The 18,059-nt window shown below is 37.2% G+C and overlaps 1 protein-coding gene and 1 non-coding gene across 2 annotated transcripts; one reads left to right on the forward strand and one right to left on the reverse strand.

The window, feature by feature from the left end:
- Positions 1–14,892: 14,892 nt before the first annotated feature.
- LOC133787526 (small nucleolar RNA R71) lies at positions 14,893–14,999 on the reverse strand. The gene has a single exon (XR_009872543.1). It is a non-coding gene; the product is annotated as a small nucleolar RNA R71 (small nucleolar RNA).
- Positions 15,000–16,050: 1,051 nt separating this feature from the next.
- On the forward strand, positions 16,051–16,497 carry LOC133785539 (uncharacterized). Its single transcript, XM_062224766.1, has one exon. It carries the CDS (start codon positions 16,051–16,053, stop codon positions 16,495–16,497), a length of 447 nt encoding a protein of 148 aa, XP_062080750.1.
- The last annotated feature ends 1,562 nt before the right edge of the window (positions 16,498–18,059 follow it).

Here is an 18,059-nt window from a genome sequence, read left to right on the forward strand (position 1 = left end):
ATTTTTGCCCAGCTGGCCGAGATAGTGGTGTAATTAATGAACTGAGGCTCATACTTTGTTGCCTTTTCGTTTGACCTCGACTTAGACTTCTCTTCTTCATGGCGGTCAGACCCGTTATTCACACGTTTCTTTCCACCATTCTTAGGAGGGTCAGCTGATCGGCCCGGATTATTCATGCTCCTCTTTCTTGATTGCATCATCCATTTTCATATACTTGTCATGCCCGATGAAGAAATTGTTGAAGTGTTGAAATTGGATTTCGATGTATACTATCCCACAAAGGGCTCCGATAAGTTATCCCAAAGGATATGGCAACCATCTTTCCCTCATCTCCTACTGTAACGACCCAAATTCGCTATTAAGGCTTAAGAGCCTTGATTAGTGTGCCTGAACGGCATAATGGGAATTATGTGAGATTTTAATTATTAAGATGCATGAATATGAGTTAAAGCATGTTATATGACTATTTGAGTATTTGAGATGCATGACTATGTGTATTAATATGCATGTAGGCCCTGACTAGGTTAGAAGGGCATAATCGTAATTTTGGCCATTATGGGCATAACTGTATTGATACATGTGATAATTGTCGAGACCACATTATTATGTGGATATATCTGTGATCTGTGACTCGAGACGATCCTAGTGAGCAAAGTAGCGAAAAAGTCATGGCGGGGATTTATACCCGGCTCGGGGTGAGCTTAGGGGTATAAATGGGAATTTAGCGAATATACTGGAGTCTATTTTGACATTGAGGAATATTATTGGTGGTTAATTAGGAATCGGGAATTAAATGGGAAATATTAGAGATACTCGAGGAGTTAGCGGGAATTGGGTAAAATGACTAGAATGCCCTTAAGTGGACTAAAGGTTTAGAAATAAAGCGGAGGGCATTAGGGTCATTTGGCATGTAAGGAATGGATATGCTAAGGTATTATGTTAGTGGGATTTGTAGAATATTGTAGAAGTCTGAAAAAGAAAGAAAAGGAAGGGAAAAGAAAGGAGGGAAAACAGAGAGAGTTCTCTAGGTGGGTTCATGTTTTCTTCACTTGTTTCTTGAGGATTTCTGGAGTAAAGCTCAGAGGAGAGCTGGGATAAACTAAGCATCAAGGATTCTAAGTTAAGTGTGGGGATTTGACAAAGGTTTAGCAAGGTTAAGCCATCACTTGAGGTAAGGTTCTGTAATCTCTTCAGTTGCTGGTTTGGTTTCTGAATTATGGTGTATAAGCTGAGTTTGATGAGGAACTTTGGGAAATTCAGGGCAAAGGTTAAGGAAAAGCAAGCCAAGGAGGTCTAGAGACAGCTTGTGGTTGAAATCCTATCAAACGTATAAAGTTTAAACTCTAACTTTGTTGTTCAGATGGTTATTACTGAGTTTTAGAGCTTGGGTGTGGCTATGGTGAATTCTGAGTTTGTGGATGCATGTTCTTAAGTTCTAGGTATTTGGGGTGCTTGGGATGAGTGGAGTATAGTCTTAAGGTTGTTTTTGAGTTTGGGAAAGGTTTGGAGGAGATTTGGTTGGAGTTGGTTCGAGAAAATCGCAGAAGAGAAAAATTGAGGTTGGTCTGTCTGTGACTAGCACTACAGCGCTAGCCTTTGGGCGCTGTAGTGCTCGGCCATAATGCTGAGGGGATTTTGGCCTCTGTTTGTAGCGCTACCCTGCCTTCTGAAGGGGCTTTTAGGGTTATTTGCAAGGGCTTTAGACCTAGGGTTTGTGGTTTGATTCCACCACCTTGTTTGGTGGAACTAGGACTTCCCGGAGGCTCGGGATTGGCTCCGGGGCTAGATTTTGAACTTGAGGATTGATGATGACTTTGGGCATGATTGTGTTTAGGTGAGCGCTAGGGATCGAGGGGGATCGTGCTCAAGGAGTCAAGGGATCGAAGCTTGTGAATTGAAAAGTAAGACAACTACACTCGATTATATGTTTGTGATGGGACTAAGTGCTCCCGAGATCTGTATCGTGCCAATGATGGTATTACGCCATGGGACATGTAAAAGCGGCCTAAGAGTGTCGTACATAGTATTTGCGCACAGGACGCAGCTTGGCCACTGGTAGCCGAGAATATTCACTGAGCTTGGCCTAAGCGGGCCGGAGCCAGTGGGATAACGGAGGGAGCAGCCTGAGAGCGCTAGCCATGGTTATCATTTGTGCAGTGATATGTGATATGAACTGATAGGCTTAGTATGTTGAATACTTGACCGTGCTGAATGATTACATGTTTGAGAACTTATGGTGCAATGTGGAATAGGGATTTGTTTGTTGATTGCTTATGTTCTGTTGTTGTGTTTTCTTGCTGGGCCTTGGCTCACGGGTGCTACGTGGTGTAGGTAAAGGCAAAGGGAAGCTGGACCAAGCCTGAGATGGAGAGCTCTGAGGTGGAATGTACATAGCCAGCCGTTCGATCATCATGGTCGAGAAATGGATCAGGACAGGGATTACCTAACCGCTTGTTTTGCCTTAGTATGGCTGGTTATTGTATCTGAATCTTATAACTTTTGTAAACGATCTTTAAACTTGTATTTTTGGGATCCCGTGTAAACAAATAATGTTTCTTAATGAAAATGTGGCTTTTGAGACCAAATCATTTTAAACCCTAGTTCCCTGATAGTTTCAGTAACACGATTTTAACTAAATGACTTGATTAGCAAGTCTAGCACTCCTATAAACACACAGTGTAACGGTCTTGGCTATCCAGGGCGTTACACCTACAGTAGTTGCTCTATTGGCTTCTCTTATGAATCTCTATATATTATTCTTTAAAGACTCATCTTTTCCTTGTTTGATATCTGCCAAGTGGTTGGCATAAACTGGTGGAGTCCGGGCAGCGCTGAATTGTCTACAAAACTCCTTCCTGAATGTTTCCCAAGAGGTGATGGAATTTGGCTTAAACTTCCAATACCACTCCTGGGCAGTATCTGACAATGTAGTCGGGAAAACTCTACACTGATAATCGTCACTTACCCCTGAGCAGTTCCATCTGGTCCTCAAATTTCCCAACATGTCTGATGGGATCTTCCTTATCTATATATACCGGCAGCACCGGTGCTTTATATTTTGCCGGCGGCTAGGCTGCTCTAATCCAGGCACAAAATGGACTACCGCTCCTATGGTCTACAACATCCATTCTGAAAGGTCGTTTTGACAAACCTTGAACTGCAGCTGCTAACGCATCAAGCTGGGCTTGGATGGCTGGGGCGACCGTCGGGGGCTCAAGGTCTTGACCGCCTGGTCAGGAATTTCTATCTGGCACACTATCGTCAAGTATTTCTACTTCACTGGCAGGGCAGATCAGATCTCGCCCTTTGACCGGGACGGTCCTTCTCTTGTCATTGACAACATCCCTTAGATCCTTCTGGGAAGTGCATCTTCCTAACCAATCATACATTGTGCTCTTAGATTTTTTAGATGGCTTATTGCGTGGGACTTCCTCTCTCCCACTACGCTGCTGGCCAGGATGTAATGGAAGCTTTTCGGTATGTCCCGGGCAGTCTTTTCCTCCTTCCTGGTCAGTGCCTTCCTTTTCTTTTTCTTTTGACCGGTCGGTCTGATGACTGTCCCCCTCGTCTTGACCATGTCCATATTTGTAGCTAGGAGTTTTTTTATCTCAAGGAGTCCTGGTCTGATCATGCCTGGGTGGAGTCTTCTTACTGCCCGATCAGCGACTCCCTAATCTAGAAGTTTCTGATCGATGGCTCATAGAGGGGGTTCTAGAGTTCTCCCTCTGCGTCGAGGCAGTTCTGGATTGGACCCCATCATCGTCCCGAACACGGGGGTTACTCCTGCTTCTGTCCGGTCCCTAAGAATTGGCTCTGTCAGTGGTCCCCCGACAAGCATTATTATTTCTTGCTCCCTGGGTGACTGCTTGTGCCGCGGCTTGAGCATTAACTTGGGCCAATTGGGTAGCCGCTTCTAGAGCAAGTGCTGCTTCACGATGTCTCCTGTCAACTTCCTCCTGTCGTTTTTTGATCTCTTCTCTTCTCTCCTCCATATCGCACCTTTGTTGCTCTAACGCAGCTCTCTGCCTGGCCATCTCTTCAGTGAAAGACTCCTGTCAGGTGTTAAATTGCATCATCTCCTGCTGGAAAGCGCCTATTGCTTCCTGGAGTTGTTCCACTGACGGAGTGGTCTCCTCGAGAAAGACCCTGGGCTTAGTCTCAGGGTTCTGAGGTCCAGGACCTTCTGCTCTAGCAGGCTCTTTTGACGTACTTGGCTTTTTGGAGGCCATGCTGGTATTCTTCGGAGCCATATTGATAGGGTAGCAGTGTATTTCTTCTATTCAGACTCTCAATGAAAGCACCAAAAATGTTAACCACGATTTTGGCCAACGACGAATAGATGTCAAAACTACAGTTTGCCTTGAATAGAAAATACGACACCAATAATTTTATAGTGGTTCAGCCCCAATTTATTGGTAATAGCCTAACCCACTTGGAGTTGTGATATATAAAGCCTACATTTAAGATCAGATGGACCTAAGCCAACTGAGTTTCTCAAGTGTAAGTAGAAAAATATAGAGTTTCTCTCTCTATAGAATACAAGCTTTCTCTCTCTAAGCTCTCTCAGAAAATGCCCCAAGAACGCCCTAAGTAACAATCCCAAAATCTCAAAATTAGAAAGACTCCAAGTCTCCAAAAGATCTGATCCTTAAAATGATGCCATGAGCTCTTTATTTATAGGCCCATGGATCGTACATGAAAAATATCCCGTTTTAATGGGGTCCTTGGTTGTTTCAACCAACTTTAATTAATAAAATAATAAATAAGTCCAAATTACAACAATATAGCTATTACTTCGGGATATCTGAGAGATTCGCATGGTAGTTACGAGTGATTCGGGTTGGAGTTGTTAAGTCATTGGGTAGTTAACTTCTGAGATTCTGACACATCTGGTCGGGTACTCCTTCAATTTGACATAGCTGGTCAGATGAAACCCATTTCTGAGACGACTGGTCGGATGGAACCTATCTATGAGATGACTGGTCGGCTATATCACATTACTGAAGTGACTGGCCGACCAAAACACATTATTGGTCAACCAAAACACATTACTGGACGGCCAAAACACATTATTGGTCGGCTAAGACACATTAACGGTTGGCCAAAACACATTACTGGTCGACCAAAACACATTACTGGTCGGCCAAGACACATTACTGGTCGGATAACACTATTTTCTGAAGTGACTGGTCTGACATAATTTTTTTCTGGTCGGTTAAGAACCTTACTAGTCGGACAGAAACCTTACCTCATCGGTCAAATTACTTCCTAACCAGTTAAATCAATTTCATGACCAGTAATATCACAACTCTGAAGATTAATTTCGAGCCTTTGCCCCTCTTGGTCAACACGTTTATTGACTATTAATGTGTAATTCACTACCATGCATTGCCACTTGTCACTTTTGATTGCCACGTCATCGTATTAAAATTTTTGGATTACATTAAGTTTCAAAGATACCAAGTACCTAACCAAAAAGCCATATAATGAATTAGGATTTGAACTGAAAGAGAAGAATAAAAGTAGATTGAATTTGAGGATTAAGAGTACCTTAGATAGCTAGAGCTTTGATCTATACCTCGAACACTGAAATCACACTATAGATTACTTCCCAAGTATTTAGAAAAACTTAGATTTGAAAGCTTTTAACCCCAAAAAACTAGTTTTTCTCTCTGTTGACGGTAGGAACTCGTCAACAATATATGGATGGAAAACTTAAAGCTTGTTACAAAAACTGCGTAGATAGAACTTAGGAAAAACTTAAGAAAGAAATATGCAAAACCACAATGGAGGAAAATCTCGTATATTGCTTTACTATCTTTCTCTACAATCAATTTTTCAACCCCTTGGTTAGAGGTGTCGAAGCCTATTTATAGATGGGCTCTAATGGCCTCTGATACAAGGTGGTCCCAAGGGACAAGAACGTATGTTGGTACCTTGTCAGAGTAGTGGTGCATGGTGTAGAGGAGCAAAGGGTCATGGTGTCGGTTGTTGGTACATGGTCAGAGACAGGAATATCATGCTAACACTCCTCATACGAATTTGTTCCACCCCTACTTGTCGGATGTTGATGTCAGAATCATGCCTCTACCTTCCTCAAGGTCGTACACCTCGTACTTGTCCACGTGCATAATGGTCCTTCTCACGTTTCTAGAATATACCTTGGCTCATGGATTTCTAATATTTTGCTAAGTGTGGGACATCCTTTCTAATTATCCTTGTATAGTTGAGAGGCCTGACATGGATAGTATTTGAGAGGCAATGAAGTCCTCACTAAGTGAAGCCCTCCTCAATGCCTCGACACCAGGGCCACAAGGACTTCGCACGGTCTAGTGCATAGGCGAGGTAGCTGCATCTGGAGGAACATGACGAGGTGTTGAGACTCCGCGTGGTGTCCTGGGGTGCGCAAGCCTTCACTAGAAAAGCCTTCAACGTGGTGCCTGGCCTCGCTATGCGAGGCTCTCCCTCTCCATGCGAGGCTGTCCGCATGTTGTGACACAAAGGAACCCAGGCCCTCGCACGACCTTCCGTGCCTAGCCTCGTTATGCGAGGCTCTCCCTCTCCATGCATGGCTCTCTGCATATTGTGACAACAAGGAACCCATGCCCTGACACTTCCTTTGGCGCCTGGCCTCGCTATACGAGGCTCTCCCTCTCCATGCGCGGCTCTCCGCATGTTACGATACAAAGGAACCCAGGCCCTCGCACGGCCTTCCGCGTGGGCGTACCATCATCAGCACAGAGCCTTGTGCATGGGCGACGTAACTGTGCGATGCACTTGGACTCCGCAATGGCTGGCATGCGGCATGTTGGGCCTTGCTATGTGAGGCCCTCAGACTCAGTGAGGCACTACGCGAGGCCCCTACGTATGTGAGGCCCTCTTCTCGGGTGCCTTGCTTCTTTAAAATTTTCCCATATTCACACTCTTTAGAACAAAATTGGCAGCTTGGAGGCTCTGGGAAGTGTTTGAAAGATGATGAAAATGGCTGAGTGAAGGGTCATATTTATAGAGTTCAAGGAGTGAAACTAACTCCCGTTAAAATGAATATATAAATGAATAGAAATGGCATATTCTGCTCAACAACTGCCCAGAACTCGGTCAAAATCATTCAAGAACAAGTTGAAGCTGTTGAGGGCTGTTTCTAGCTTCATATTCCACGGTGTTTCAAAAGTGGCTACTGTAGCCAATATATCGCCCCATATAGGTGATATATCGCCTCCCCTGTGTTTCCGAGGCTCCGTGGTTTCGTTCATGCAAAGTCGACGTGTTTTTCGTATTGGCATAGGCGATATATTGGCTCCTATTGCTGCAATATATCAGTTTACGCTAATGTACTAAACAACGTTTTTGCACATTTTAAGCACACTTAAAGTCATTTAAACTATTTTGACTAAGTAATACGAGATCCTAGCATCTAAGGGAAGGTTCTAGGCTTCCTAGGCTTATCCTTGATATTTTTTTTCATCTAAAATCCTTAAATCCTTAATAAACACACATGTGAGAATTGTAACATTCTTAATTATTCTATCTAAACCTTAGGTTATAATAAATAATATTTCTAGGACCAACTTCATTAATTAAACCTTATGATAAAATTAATATTTCTAAACTATAGGCTAAACTTATAAAATTCATAACTAGCTCTACGAGATTCCAAATAATTCCTGGCTTGAACCAATATCACAAATATTAAAATACTACAACATAAGATACTACTATCTAACTAAGTAAAAAATTATGAGGCACTACATTTAGAGAACAAATATATTGTAATCTTGATAATAGGTATAAAGAAGCTTGTGCTCTAACAAGAACGGATTATAATATAGAGTTTAGAATAAATTTAAATAGGGAAACTAACCGCTGGATTATTAAGTGTTTTAATAACCACCACAACCATAAGTTTTCCTTCTTCCGTGAAAAACCATTTCTTACATCTACTAGAATATTTAGGCACGAGATGAGGGAACAAGTTATGTTAATGAAGAGAGCCGGAATTAAGATATCCCAAATTTGGAATTACATGGTAGAAGTTCATGATGGTTGGGAAAATGTGGGATGTATCAAAGATGACTTGTACAGGGGAATTTGTAAAAAATATTCAACTTGGGACGATTGTGACACGTCCACAGAAATGGGTTATCTTAAAGCAAAAAAAAGGCTGGACAATACATTTTTTTATAAGTATGATGTAGATAAAGAAAATAGATTGACAAATTTATTCTGGTCTGACAGGACATCCCAAGTTGATTACCAATTATTTGGTGATTGTTTGCCTTTTGATTCTACTTACAAAATCAATAGGTATTTAAAATATTTTTTTTTACCTTATATCGATTTCTTAGTAAAATTTCAAATATCATATTAATTTGATGTTCTTTAGGTACGAAAAGTCATTAGTAATACTACTTGGGTCTAATAATTATGACAAAAAATATGTGTTTGGAGTTATAGTTCTCTTCAACCACATATGATTGGGTATTAGAAATATTATTAGAGTGCATGGGTGGTAAGATGCCTTTAGCAGTTTTGACGAACAGTTGCAAAGCAATGAACAAAGCATTGGATAATATTATGCCCGGTTTTCCACATCGTATTTTCTCGTGGCACATACTCAAAAATGCAATGCACCATGTACTCAATAAAGCATTCCATCACGAATTGAAATTTTTTATTTTCAGGTAATACATTAAATGGTGTTTAACTTATTCTCTCAATTATAATATGAAAACATTTATATTTTTCTTTTTTTTTTAAAATATACGTATTACAAGGAGGAAGAATGAGAGGATAATTGAAAAGTGACTGTGAATAAATATAGATTGACAAGAAATGCATGGGTGGAAGCACAATATGGTACAAGAAAGCAATGGGTAGCTTTTCTTCGTGGTATTTATTTTGGTGGAGCTACTGCTACTGATAGATGTGAATCTATGAATGTATTCTTGAAAAGAGATTTGAAAAATAAAATACCATTGTGGATATTTATACGACACTTTGACCATGTTTTATCTATGTTACATTACAGTGAGATGAAAGAACACTACAAAACTAGTTTGACTGAACTAGTTTTGAACCAGATAACTATGTCATGTGTGGAGGATGAAATTTCTTCAATTTTGACAAGGAAATTTTTTACAAGGATAAGAAAGGAGATGCAACGTGGCGATACTTATATTGTCCCGAAGGACGATAAGATACCAGATTACACTCTTTGTTTGGTCAAAAAACACATTGGTTCTGGATAAAAGCATAAAGTGTTAATCTCCAACGATGGGGATGATGTGCGATGTGATTGCTATTCTTTTGAGACAAAAGGAATTCCATGTAGACATATTTTTATTTCATTGAAGAATTTATAGAGAATAACTTTGCCAATTTTTTTTGGTAAATAGACGTTGGCTAAAAGATGCTAAAGAAGTTCAATTATTGACTCAAGGTAATTAAAGAAAGTGTCCTCATCCTGAAGTAATTGAAAATTCTAGGGACGGTGGTGTAACCACACAAAGTAGTATCACATCGTACCTTGCTACAAGATCATGAGAAGCATTTCAAAAGGCTATGAAAGTTATACCAGATTTGAATGTAGAATTGGAACAAATGCCACCAAATGAAGAGTTAAGACATCCTTAAAATGACGAAGGAGTGTTTCCTAATAATGTTTTGGACTCTCAGATTAAAAAAAAAAAAGGCAGAACAACGACAACCAGTTTGTCGAAATCATTCCCTGGAGGTGCAAAGAAGAGAAAACCAAAAAAATCGCAATTACATTGCAAGTATTGTGGTCAGGTTGGACATGATTCAAGGAATTGTCCTATGGAGCCAAAGTCAACTATCGAGAAAAATGGTCATTCGTAGAAGAAGAAGAAAAAAAAATCAATCCATGACTAGTGATGACTTTTGTATAATTGTTTATAAACACTTTTTACATTGTAATTTTAATTTCGACTACAAAAAATAGTGCTAATTGTTTTTTTAAAATATTTTAAATATGGTATTAAGATTTGGGAAAGTTAATTCATTTGCATAATTAGGGTTTAAAGTCACTATATCTTATTTATAATTAATTTCGACTTAAAAAAAAACAAGGCTAATTATTGTTTTTTTAAAGTTAATTCATTTGCATAATTAGGGTTTAAAGTCATTATTTTTTTTAATAAATTTTGAAATAGGAGAGAAGTAGTTTAATATGGTATTGAGAATTGGGAATAGTTAATGCGCCTCTTCAAATTGAAAGATTCAAAGACTATCTATATCCTAGCATTTCATAAATAATTAATTATATAAAAAATATATTTTTTTATCATTAATTTCGGCTACAACAAAAATAGGGCTAATTATTGTTTTTTTTTAATATTTTAAATATGGTATTGATAATTGAGAAAGTTAATTCATTTGCATAATTTCTTCCGTCAAGTTTTCAATATACATCTTATTCAATCTCCTCCTCATTTTTCGAGATATTGTGGCAAACTTGTAGTGAAAATTTGTTCCATCTTCGAACTCAGTATATTTTGATGAAGGCAAGATCTCTGCTACTAACAAAATGAACTCCAATTTTTTTATCATGTCTTTAGCAAGAGAGATGAGATCTTGAATCATGTTTATTCATGAGGAATGTTGAAAGACAAAGAAATATGTGAAATGAGAGTAGAAGTAGGTTGTGTTTGAAGAAGAAGCGTATAATATATAGAGTGTGTTATTAAATTATTAAAAAAATATTATTAATTTGTTAACAATTGCAACTCTTCAACTTCATTGATTTAAATATTATATAATTAGAAAAAAAATGTTCGGTCATTAATTTTGTTGGAGAGCCAATAATTTCGTCCACATTAATAATTACTATTATATATTTAATTTTTTTTCAACTCTTAACCTTTCTCATTGTAATTCTTTCTTTAAATGATCTATTGAGGTGCATCTTAATCTTTTTGATGAAACTGTACAACTGTCCACTTAAGAATTTTTCTTTGAGTTTCGAAAGTGATCTAGTGAGAATTATCTCATCTATCTTGTTTCTGTCCATTTTCTCTCTTTAGTTTCTTTGTGTCTAAATGAACATTCTTTATGATGATAAAAAAAAGGTTCTAGCCACATATATATAATGAAGCAATAATAAAGAAGATAAAGCATGAGAAATAATAATGACTGATGAGAAATACGAGGAGTCAATTATGCTAATTATTTGTTATTTTCGAAATACTACATATATTAATTTATTTTTTGAAATGGAACTATATTTAATTTTTAAAATAATATTAAAAATGCATCTTTAAACTTCCAAGAAAGACAATTAATTAGTTTATCAAATATAAATATTAATTGTAATAAATAATATTTTATATTTATAAATATTACATATACTATTATATTCAGTAAAACTAATTAATTGTCATTTTCGAAATACTTAAATAATTAGTTTTACCAAATATAAATATTAATTGTAATAAATACGAATAAATTCGTAAATGTCATTGTTGACTAGTCATATTCTTATTTTATTTTTTATTAAGTCTATTAACATGTATAATTAAGTATTTTTTTTTACAATATTTTCAAAAATTTGTCATTATTTATATTAAAAAATTATATAAAAAAGTAATAATTTTTTAAACTTTCAACAAATTCCACTAATATTTTATTTTATTTTTAAAACGAAATATAAAGATAAAAAAGAAACAGACATATTACATAATAACAATAATTATAATCATTAAAAAATCAAATTTCTATTTCATAATAATATGTTAAATTGAACATACATCTAACCAAAAAAGAAAGAGTACAATCATTTAAATAAAAATTGTAAAAAGAGACAACATTCTTTAATCTTTGATCCAATTTTTCAAGCACCACTTTTGAAAAGTAATATCGCGTTGTTTGGAGTATTTGGAGCTCATGGGCTAGAACACAGTTAAGAATAGTAGAGATGCTTCCTGACAACAAGAGTTGTTGAATGGTATTTATTTTACTACTAATGCTAAGATGACAAGTGTTTAAATCGTACCTCCTATTTTAGAATTGTATTATAAGTTGTTGGATATCTATTTTTTGGAACAATGGTTTCCAAACACTTTGGTTCCTCCAACGTGTGAGATACATCATCTGTAGTAGACCCTCATTATTGTGCTTCCTTTTCCCATTTTTCTTCAGGTATTCCATATTCTGCTTTCCTTTATCCTTTTTGTTCATGTCTTCACTTTTTTGCCTTTGTTCCTCTATTTTCTTCATGTCTTTCATTCTTTCCTTCTCTTTCTCAATCGTATTTTTCATGTAATACTAATACATGTAATAGATTATTTAAAAATAATTTTAAAACTTATCCTTCAATAGTGCAATTAATAAAGATTGAATCTTATCAAATTAATATGAGTAACACCTATTGAGATTCTGTTGCTGATTTTATAGCTACGCAAGTATACGTAATCGCAATTTATAATTAGTCTCGATAAGAATGAGTATCGTCCCACGAAGACTGATTTATCAATTATCAAATAAATGGATTTGTGAAATTTGAAAGCAAGAAAACAGAAATAAATGAAAATTGCAGAAATCAAATAATAACAATAACACAAGGATTAAATTCACTATAAAATAATTAGGAATCCTAATCTTCTCTACTATCAACTCTATTATTATTTAATGCAATTACTATTGAAACTCTTCTCACTGAAATGATAGTCATGCAAAAGTGTTAACAATTCGAGTTAAGAAATAGAAAACTTGACCTAATGTGAATTCCCTTTATTTCTATGGTCAATTCAAACAATAGGAAGCAATGGATACAACCCTAAATCACATAAACCAATTTGATACTTGATAACTCTTGAATAAAGAGTTATTTCATGTGCTTTTGAGCTTATAATTGTGAAAAAAAATCTTGGGTGATGCTAGTTTATTTTTAGCTTTTGTAGCTAACTTTGGTGTTTTTATGATATTAGTTAAATCTAGTTATTTTTGTAGTTTTTAATAGCCATTGAGTTGAAGATAATAGTTTCAAGAATAGATATTTGTACAAATACTGAACTAACATGTGAAACTATCTAAATTGAATTTTTGATGGCTGAATTATTAGGTTTTGCAGCACCAAAGCAGATTTTACTGAAGCATTTTGATCAGGAAACTTTTGGACACCTAGGAACACGTGGAAAGTCAAAGGGGTGAGTAGGAATAGTGGCTGAGGTGGCAACTACAAAAAGCATGAGTAAAAAAATTGAGAGTAAATGCCAAAAAGAGGAGACCCATGTTTTTACAAAGAGGAGGGGTAATATGGTACTTTGAGGGAAAAATGAGGAAACCTAGAAGATACTTAGAGAAGCATTAGTCAAAATATTGAGGAGGCAGCCATTTTTGGAAAGAAAAACTAGCAAGAAAGAAGGAGGAACCCATAAATCAGAAAGAAGAAGGAGAACGAAAAACAAAGCTCAAGCTTCATTTTGGATTTGTTCTTTCTTCTACTTCTAAGCTTCATTTTTATATTTTCTAAGTTGAATTCAGAATCTGAATATTATGGGCTGTATTGATTGTGGATTAATGTTTATTAATTCAGTCATGAACTAATTTTTAGGTGGCTTGAATTGTTGATGAACCCTATGTTATAATCTAGTAATTTCTTGCACTTTATTTTAGTAAAATCTCTCTTGTTCATTCAAGTGTGCTTATATTAATTCATTGTTGTTGTTTGGCCAACAATGGCAAGATATTTAATTATGTTTAATGCTGGAAAGACTAAATGTAATGGGAGGAACTTGGATGACACAAGTCATAATCTAGGTTAGATTATGTTAGTAAGTAACATAGGGATGTGTTATTTGCCTTGTGTAACTTTTGAGAATTAAGCTTTGAATTTTCCTTCTTAAATCTGATTTTGCATAGGAATATGTTTAATTAGGTCAAAGAATTAATGTCATAAAATTTGGGAAAGTTTTATGAGTGTTTAATGAATTCTTGTTAACTTGGGACTTTTGCTAGAATATTGTTGCCGCAATTTGTTCAGGATGATTAATATAGGGGGAATCAATAATTCAAATCCATTTTGCAATCCATATATTTTCTTGTTAGTTCAGTTTTAATTTCAGTATTTCCATCTCTTTTAATATTTGTTTTACCTAAAAACAACCCATTTGATTTTTAGTACTTTTAAGTTGTTTAGTATTGTTTTGCTTATTTTTCTATTTTGCAATCCATGTGGAGACGATCTACTTATCATTATATTACTTGCGTGATTTACGTTGCCAGGGATTGGAATTAGAAACTTTTGTAATATCAATTACTTGCAATATATTTTTCATTGTTGAGTTGACTTTGTTTGCTTGTTCTTGTATTTTATCAGGTGATTTACTATATGAACGAGAAAGAAGACATTGAACTAGCTCTTATTGACCCTAAGATTGAAGGAACAGTTAGAAGAAGACTAAGGGATCAACGGGCTCAAAATCGCCTTAATATGGCTGAAGAGGTTGAAGGAGTTGAGGGTGTTAATAATATCACTAATGCAATTGCTATGGTTGATGATAGAGAGAGAGAGCCATAAGGGAGTATACTGCCCCCATGTTCAATGAGCTCAATCCGGGCATTGTTAGGCCTTAAATTTAAGCACCCCAATTCGAGTTAAAACCTGTGATGATCCAAATGTTGCAAACAGTGGGTCAATTTACTGGGCTGCCTACTGAGGATCCTCATCTTCATCTTCGTTCATTTTTGGAGGTGAGCGATTCTTTCAAGCTACATGGAGTGAGTGACGAGGCCCTAAGATTGAAATCCTTCCCTTTCTCTTTGAGGGGTCGAGCTAGAGCATGGCTCAACACACTTCCTCCCGACTCGGTGACTACATGGAATGAGTTGGCTGAAAAATTCTTGATGAAGTACTTTCCTCCTACCAAAAATGTCAAGTTTCGCAATGAAATGATGTCTTTTCAGTAGCTGGAAGATGAATCCTTTTGTGAAGCATGGGATAGATTCAAGGAGTTATTGAGGAAATTCCCACACCATGGGATTTTGCATTGTATACAAATGGAAACTTTCTATAATGGGCTCAATTCTTCCACTCGCATTGTGTTAGATGCTTCAGCTAATGGGGCTATTCTCCCTAAGTCCTACAATGAAGCCTATGAGATTTTGGAGAGGATAGTTAGCAACAAATAGCAATGGTCCAATGCTAGAGCCTCAACAAGTCGAAAAGTGGATGGTATACTTGAAGTGGATGCATTAACAACTTTGACAGCTCAAGTTTCTTCAATGACTAACCTTCTCAAGAATATGAGTTTGAGGGGAATGGTACAACCAGCTGCTATGGGACAAGTTGCTGATGTGTCTTGTGTTTATTGTGGAGATGGGCACACATTTGAGAGTTGTCCTTCGAATCCCGCTTTGGTTTGTTATGTGGGGAATCAAAGTGGAGGCAACATCCAAACTTCTCATGGGGGAGAGGGTCAATGAGCTAGTTCAAGCGGAGCACCAATGCAAAACAAGCCTACATATCCACCGGGGTTTTCTCAACAACAACCAAGAGCTCCACCACCTCCTGCTCAATTTTCTCAATCAAGCTCTTTGAAGAGTTTAATGAAAGAATATATGGCCAAGAATGATGTTATGATTTAGAGCTAAGCGGCATCCTTGAGGAACATAGAAATTCAAATGGGGCAGCCAGCTAATGAGCTAAGGAATAGACCACAAGACACCTTGCCTAGTGATACCGAAAATCCAAGGAAAGATGGTAAGGAACATTGCAAGGCGATTACTTTGAGGAGTGGAAAAAATCTAGAATTGACTGAGGATAAGTGTAAGAGAAACAACGAGCCCACTTCAATCCAAAGTAGTGTGGACAAGGAAGACAGTGTGGTAAGTTCGAAAATGTCAAATGTTGACCCTGAAGCAATTAGTGTCGCAATTCCTCAACAAAATGCTATAAAGAAGCCTATGAGCAAGCCACCTACACCATTTCCTCAGTGCTTTCAAAAGAAACAACAAGATGGTCAATTCTGAAGATTTTTAGATGTTTTGAAATAGCTTCACATCAATATACCATTGGTGGAAGCTTTGGAGCAAATGTCCAACTATGTAAAATTTTTTAAGGATATTTTAACTAGAAAGAGGAGGCTTGGAGAATTTGAAACGGTGGCTTTGACTAAAGGTTGTAGTGCTATATTAAAGAATAAAATTCCTCCTAAATTGAAAGATCTAGGCAGCTTCACAATTCCTTGCTCTATTGGTGGTAGAGATGTTGGTAGAGCACTTTGTGACTTGGGCGCTAGTATCAATTTGATGTCCATGTCGATTTTCAAGAAGTTAGGGATTGGAGAAGCCAGACCGACCACAGTCACTTTGCAATTAGCAGATCGATCTATGGCACATCCAGAAGGAAAGATTAAGGATGTACTTGTGGAAGTTGATAAATTCATTTTTTTGGCTGATTTCATCATTCTTGATTATGAAGCGGATAGAGATGTTCCTATTATCTTGGGTAGGCCATTTATAGCTACTGGGAGACTTTGATTGACATACAAAAAGGGGAGCTTACTATGAGGGTGAATGACCAACAAGTGACTTTCAATGTGTTCAACGATATGAAGTTTCCGGATGAGATTGAGGAATGCTCTTGGCTGAGTGTAATTGAGTCAATTGTTGCTGAAAATTTTCACAAGGAAGCTTTTAAAGATGGAATGGGGGTTAGGTCACTTGAAGTGATTGAAGCATTAAGTGAAGAGGAAGAAAGCCAAGTTGCATGTGTGGAGTCAAAGAAGCCCTTTACTAAATTTAGGAGGCCTTTTGAGTCATTGGACTTGTTGGAAGGGAATTTTAAGCCTCCAAAGCCCTCTATTCAAGAGCCACCAAAGTTAGAGTTGAAGTCTTTGCCTAGTCACATGAAGTATGCTTATTTGACAGATAATGAAACTTTGCCTGTGATTATTTCATCCATGTTAGGAGCTGAACAAGAGCATTTGTTGCTGGCTGTTTTGAATAAATATATAAGGACCATTGGTTGGACCATGACGGATATTAAGGGTATAAGTCCCTCATTTTGTATGCATAAAATTATGTTGGAGGATTGCTGTAATAATTCTATTAAGTAGCAGCGAATGCTTAATCCTTTCATGAAGGAAGTGGTTAGAAAAGAAATAATTAAATGGCTTGATTATGGAATTGTTTACCCAATTTCAAATAGTTCATGGGTCAGCCCAATTCAGTGTGTTCCAAAGAAAGGTGGAGTTACGGTGGTGGCTAATAAAAATAATGAGTTGATTCCCACAAGACAAGTGACGGGGTGGCGTGTTTGTATGGACTATCGAAAGCTGAATAAGGCTACTTGGAAAGACCATTTCCCGCTGCCATTCATTGATCAAATGCTTGATCAGTTGGCGGGAAAGGAGTTTCATTATTTTCTTGACGGGTATTCAGGCTATAATCAGATTTTCATTGCATCGGAAGACCAAGAGAAGACTACCTTCACTTGTCCTTGTGGCACCTTTGCCTTTAGAAGGATGTTGTTTGGGTTATGCAATGCTCCCGATACTTTCCAACGTTGTATGATGGCGATATTTTCAGATATGGTGGAAAAGTCTCTTGAAGTCTTCATGGATGATTTTTCAGTATTTGGAGAGTCATTTGACACTTGTTTGGCTAACTTGGAGAATGCCTTGGCGAGATGTGAAGAAACAAACTTGGTACTCAGTTGGGAAAAAATGCCATTTCATGGTGCAAGAAGGTATTGTGTTGGGCAATAGAATTTCTAACAAGGGAATAGAAGTGGATAGAGCAAAGCTTGAAGTCATTGAAAAATTACCACCACCTACTACAGTCAAGGGGACTAGAAGCTTTTGGGGGCACGCAGGTTTCTATAGGAGGTTTATAAAAGATTTTTCAAAAATCACCAAGCCCCTTTGTTTCTTACTTAAGAAAAATTGAGCATTTGAGTTCACCAAGGAGTGTCAAGAAGCATTTGTGACTTTGAAAAAAGCTCTTATCACTGCACCCATTATTGTAGCTCTGGATTGGTCTTTTCCCTTTGAATTGATGTGCAATGCTAGTGACTTTGTTGTGGATGCTGTACTTGGGCA

This window comes from Humulus lupulus, chromosome 6 (assembly GCF_963169125.1).
Source record: "Humulus lupulus chromosome 6, drHumLupu1.1, whole genome shotgun sequence".
In the NCBI taxonomy this organism is placed as follows: Eukaryota; Viridiplantae; Streptophyta; class Magnoliopsida; order Rosales; family Cannabaceae; genus Humulus; species Humulus lupulus.

What these genes read in the sequence shown, in the direction of transcription:
- LOC133785539 (XM_062224766.1), top strand. Translation starts at nt 16,051, where the DNA reads ATGTCCAACTATGTAAAATTTTTTAAGGATATTTTAACTAGAAAGAGG.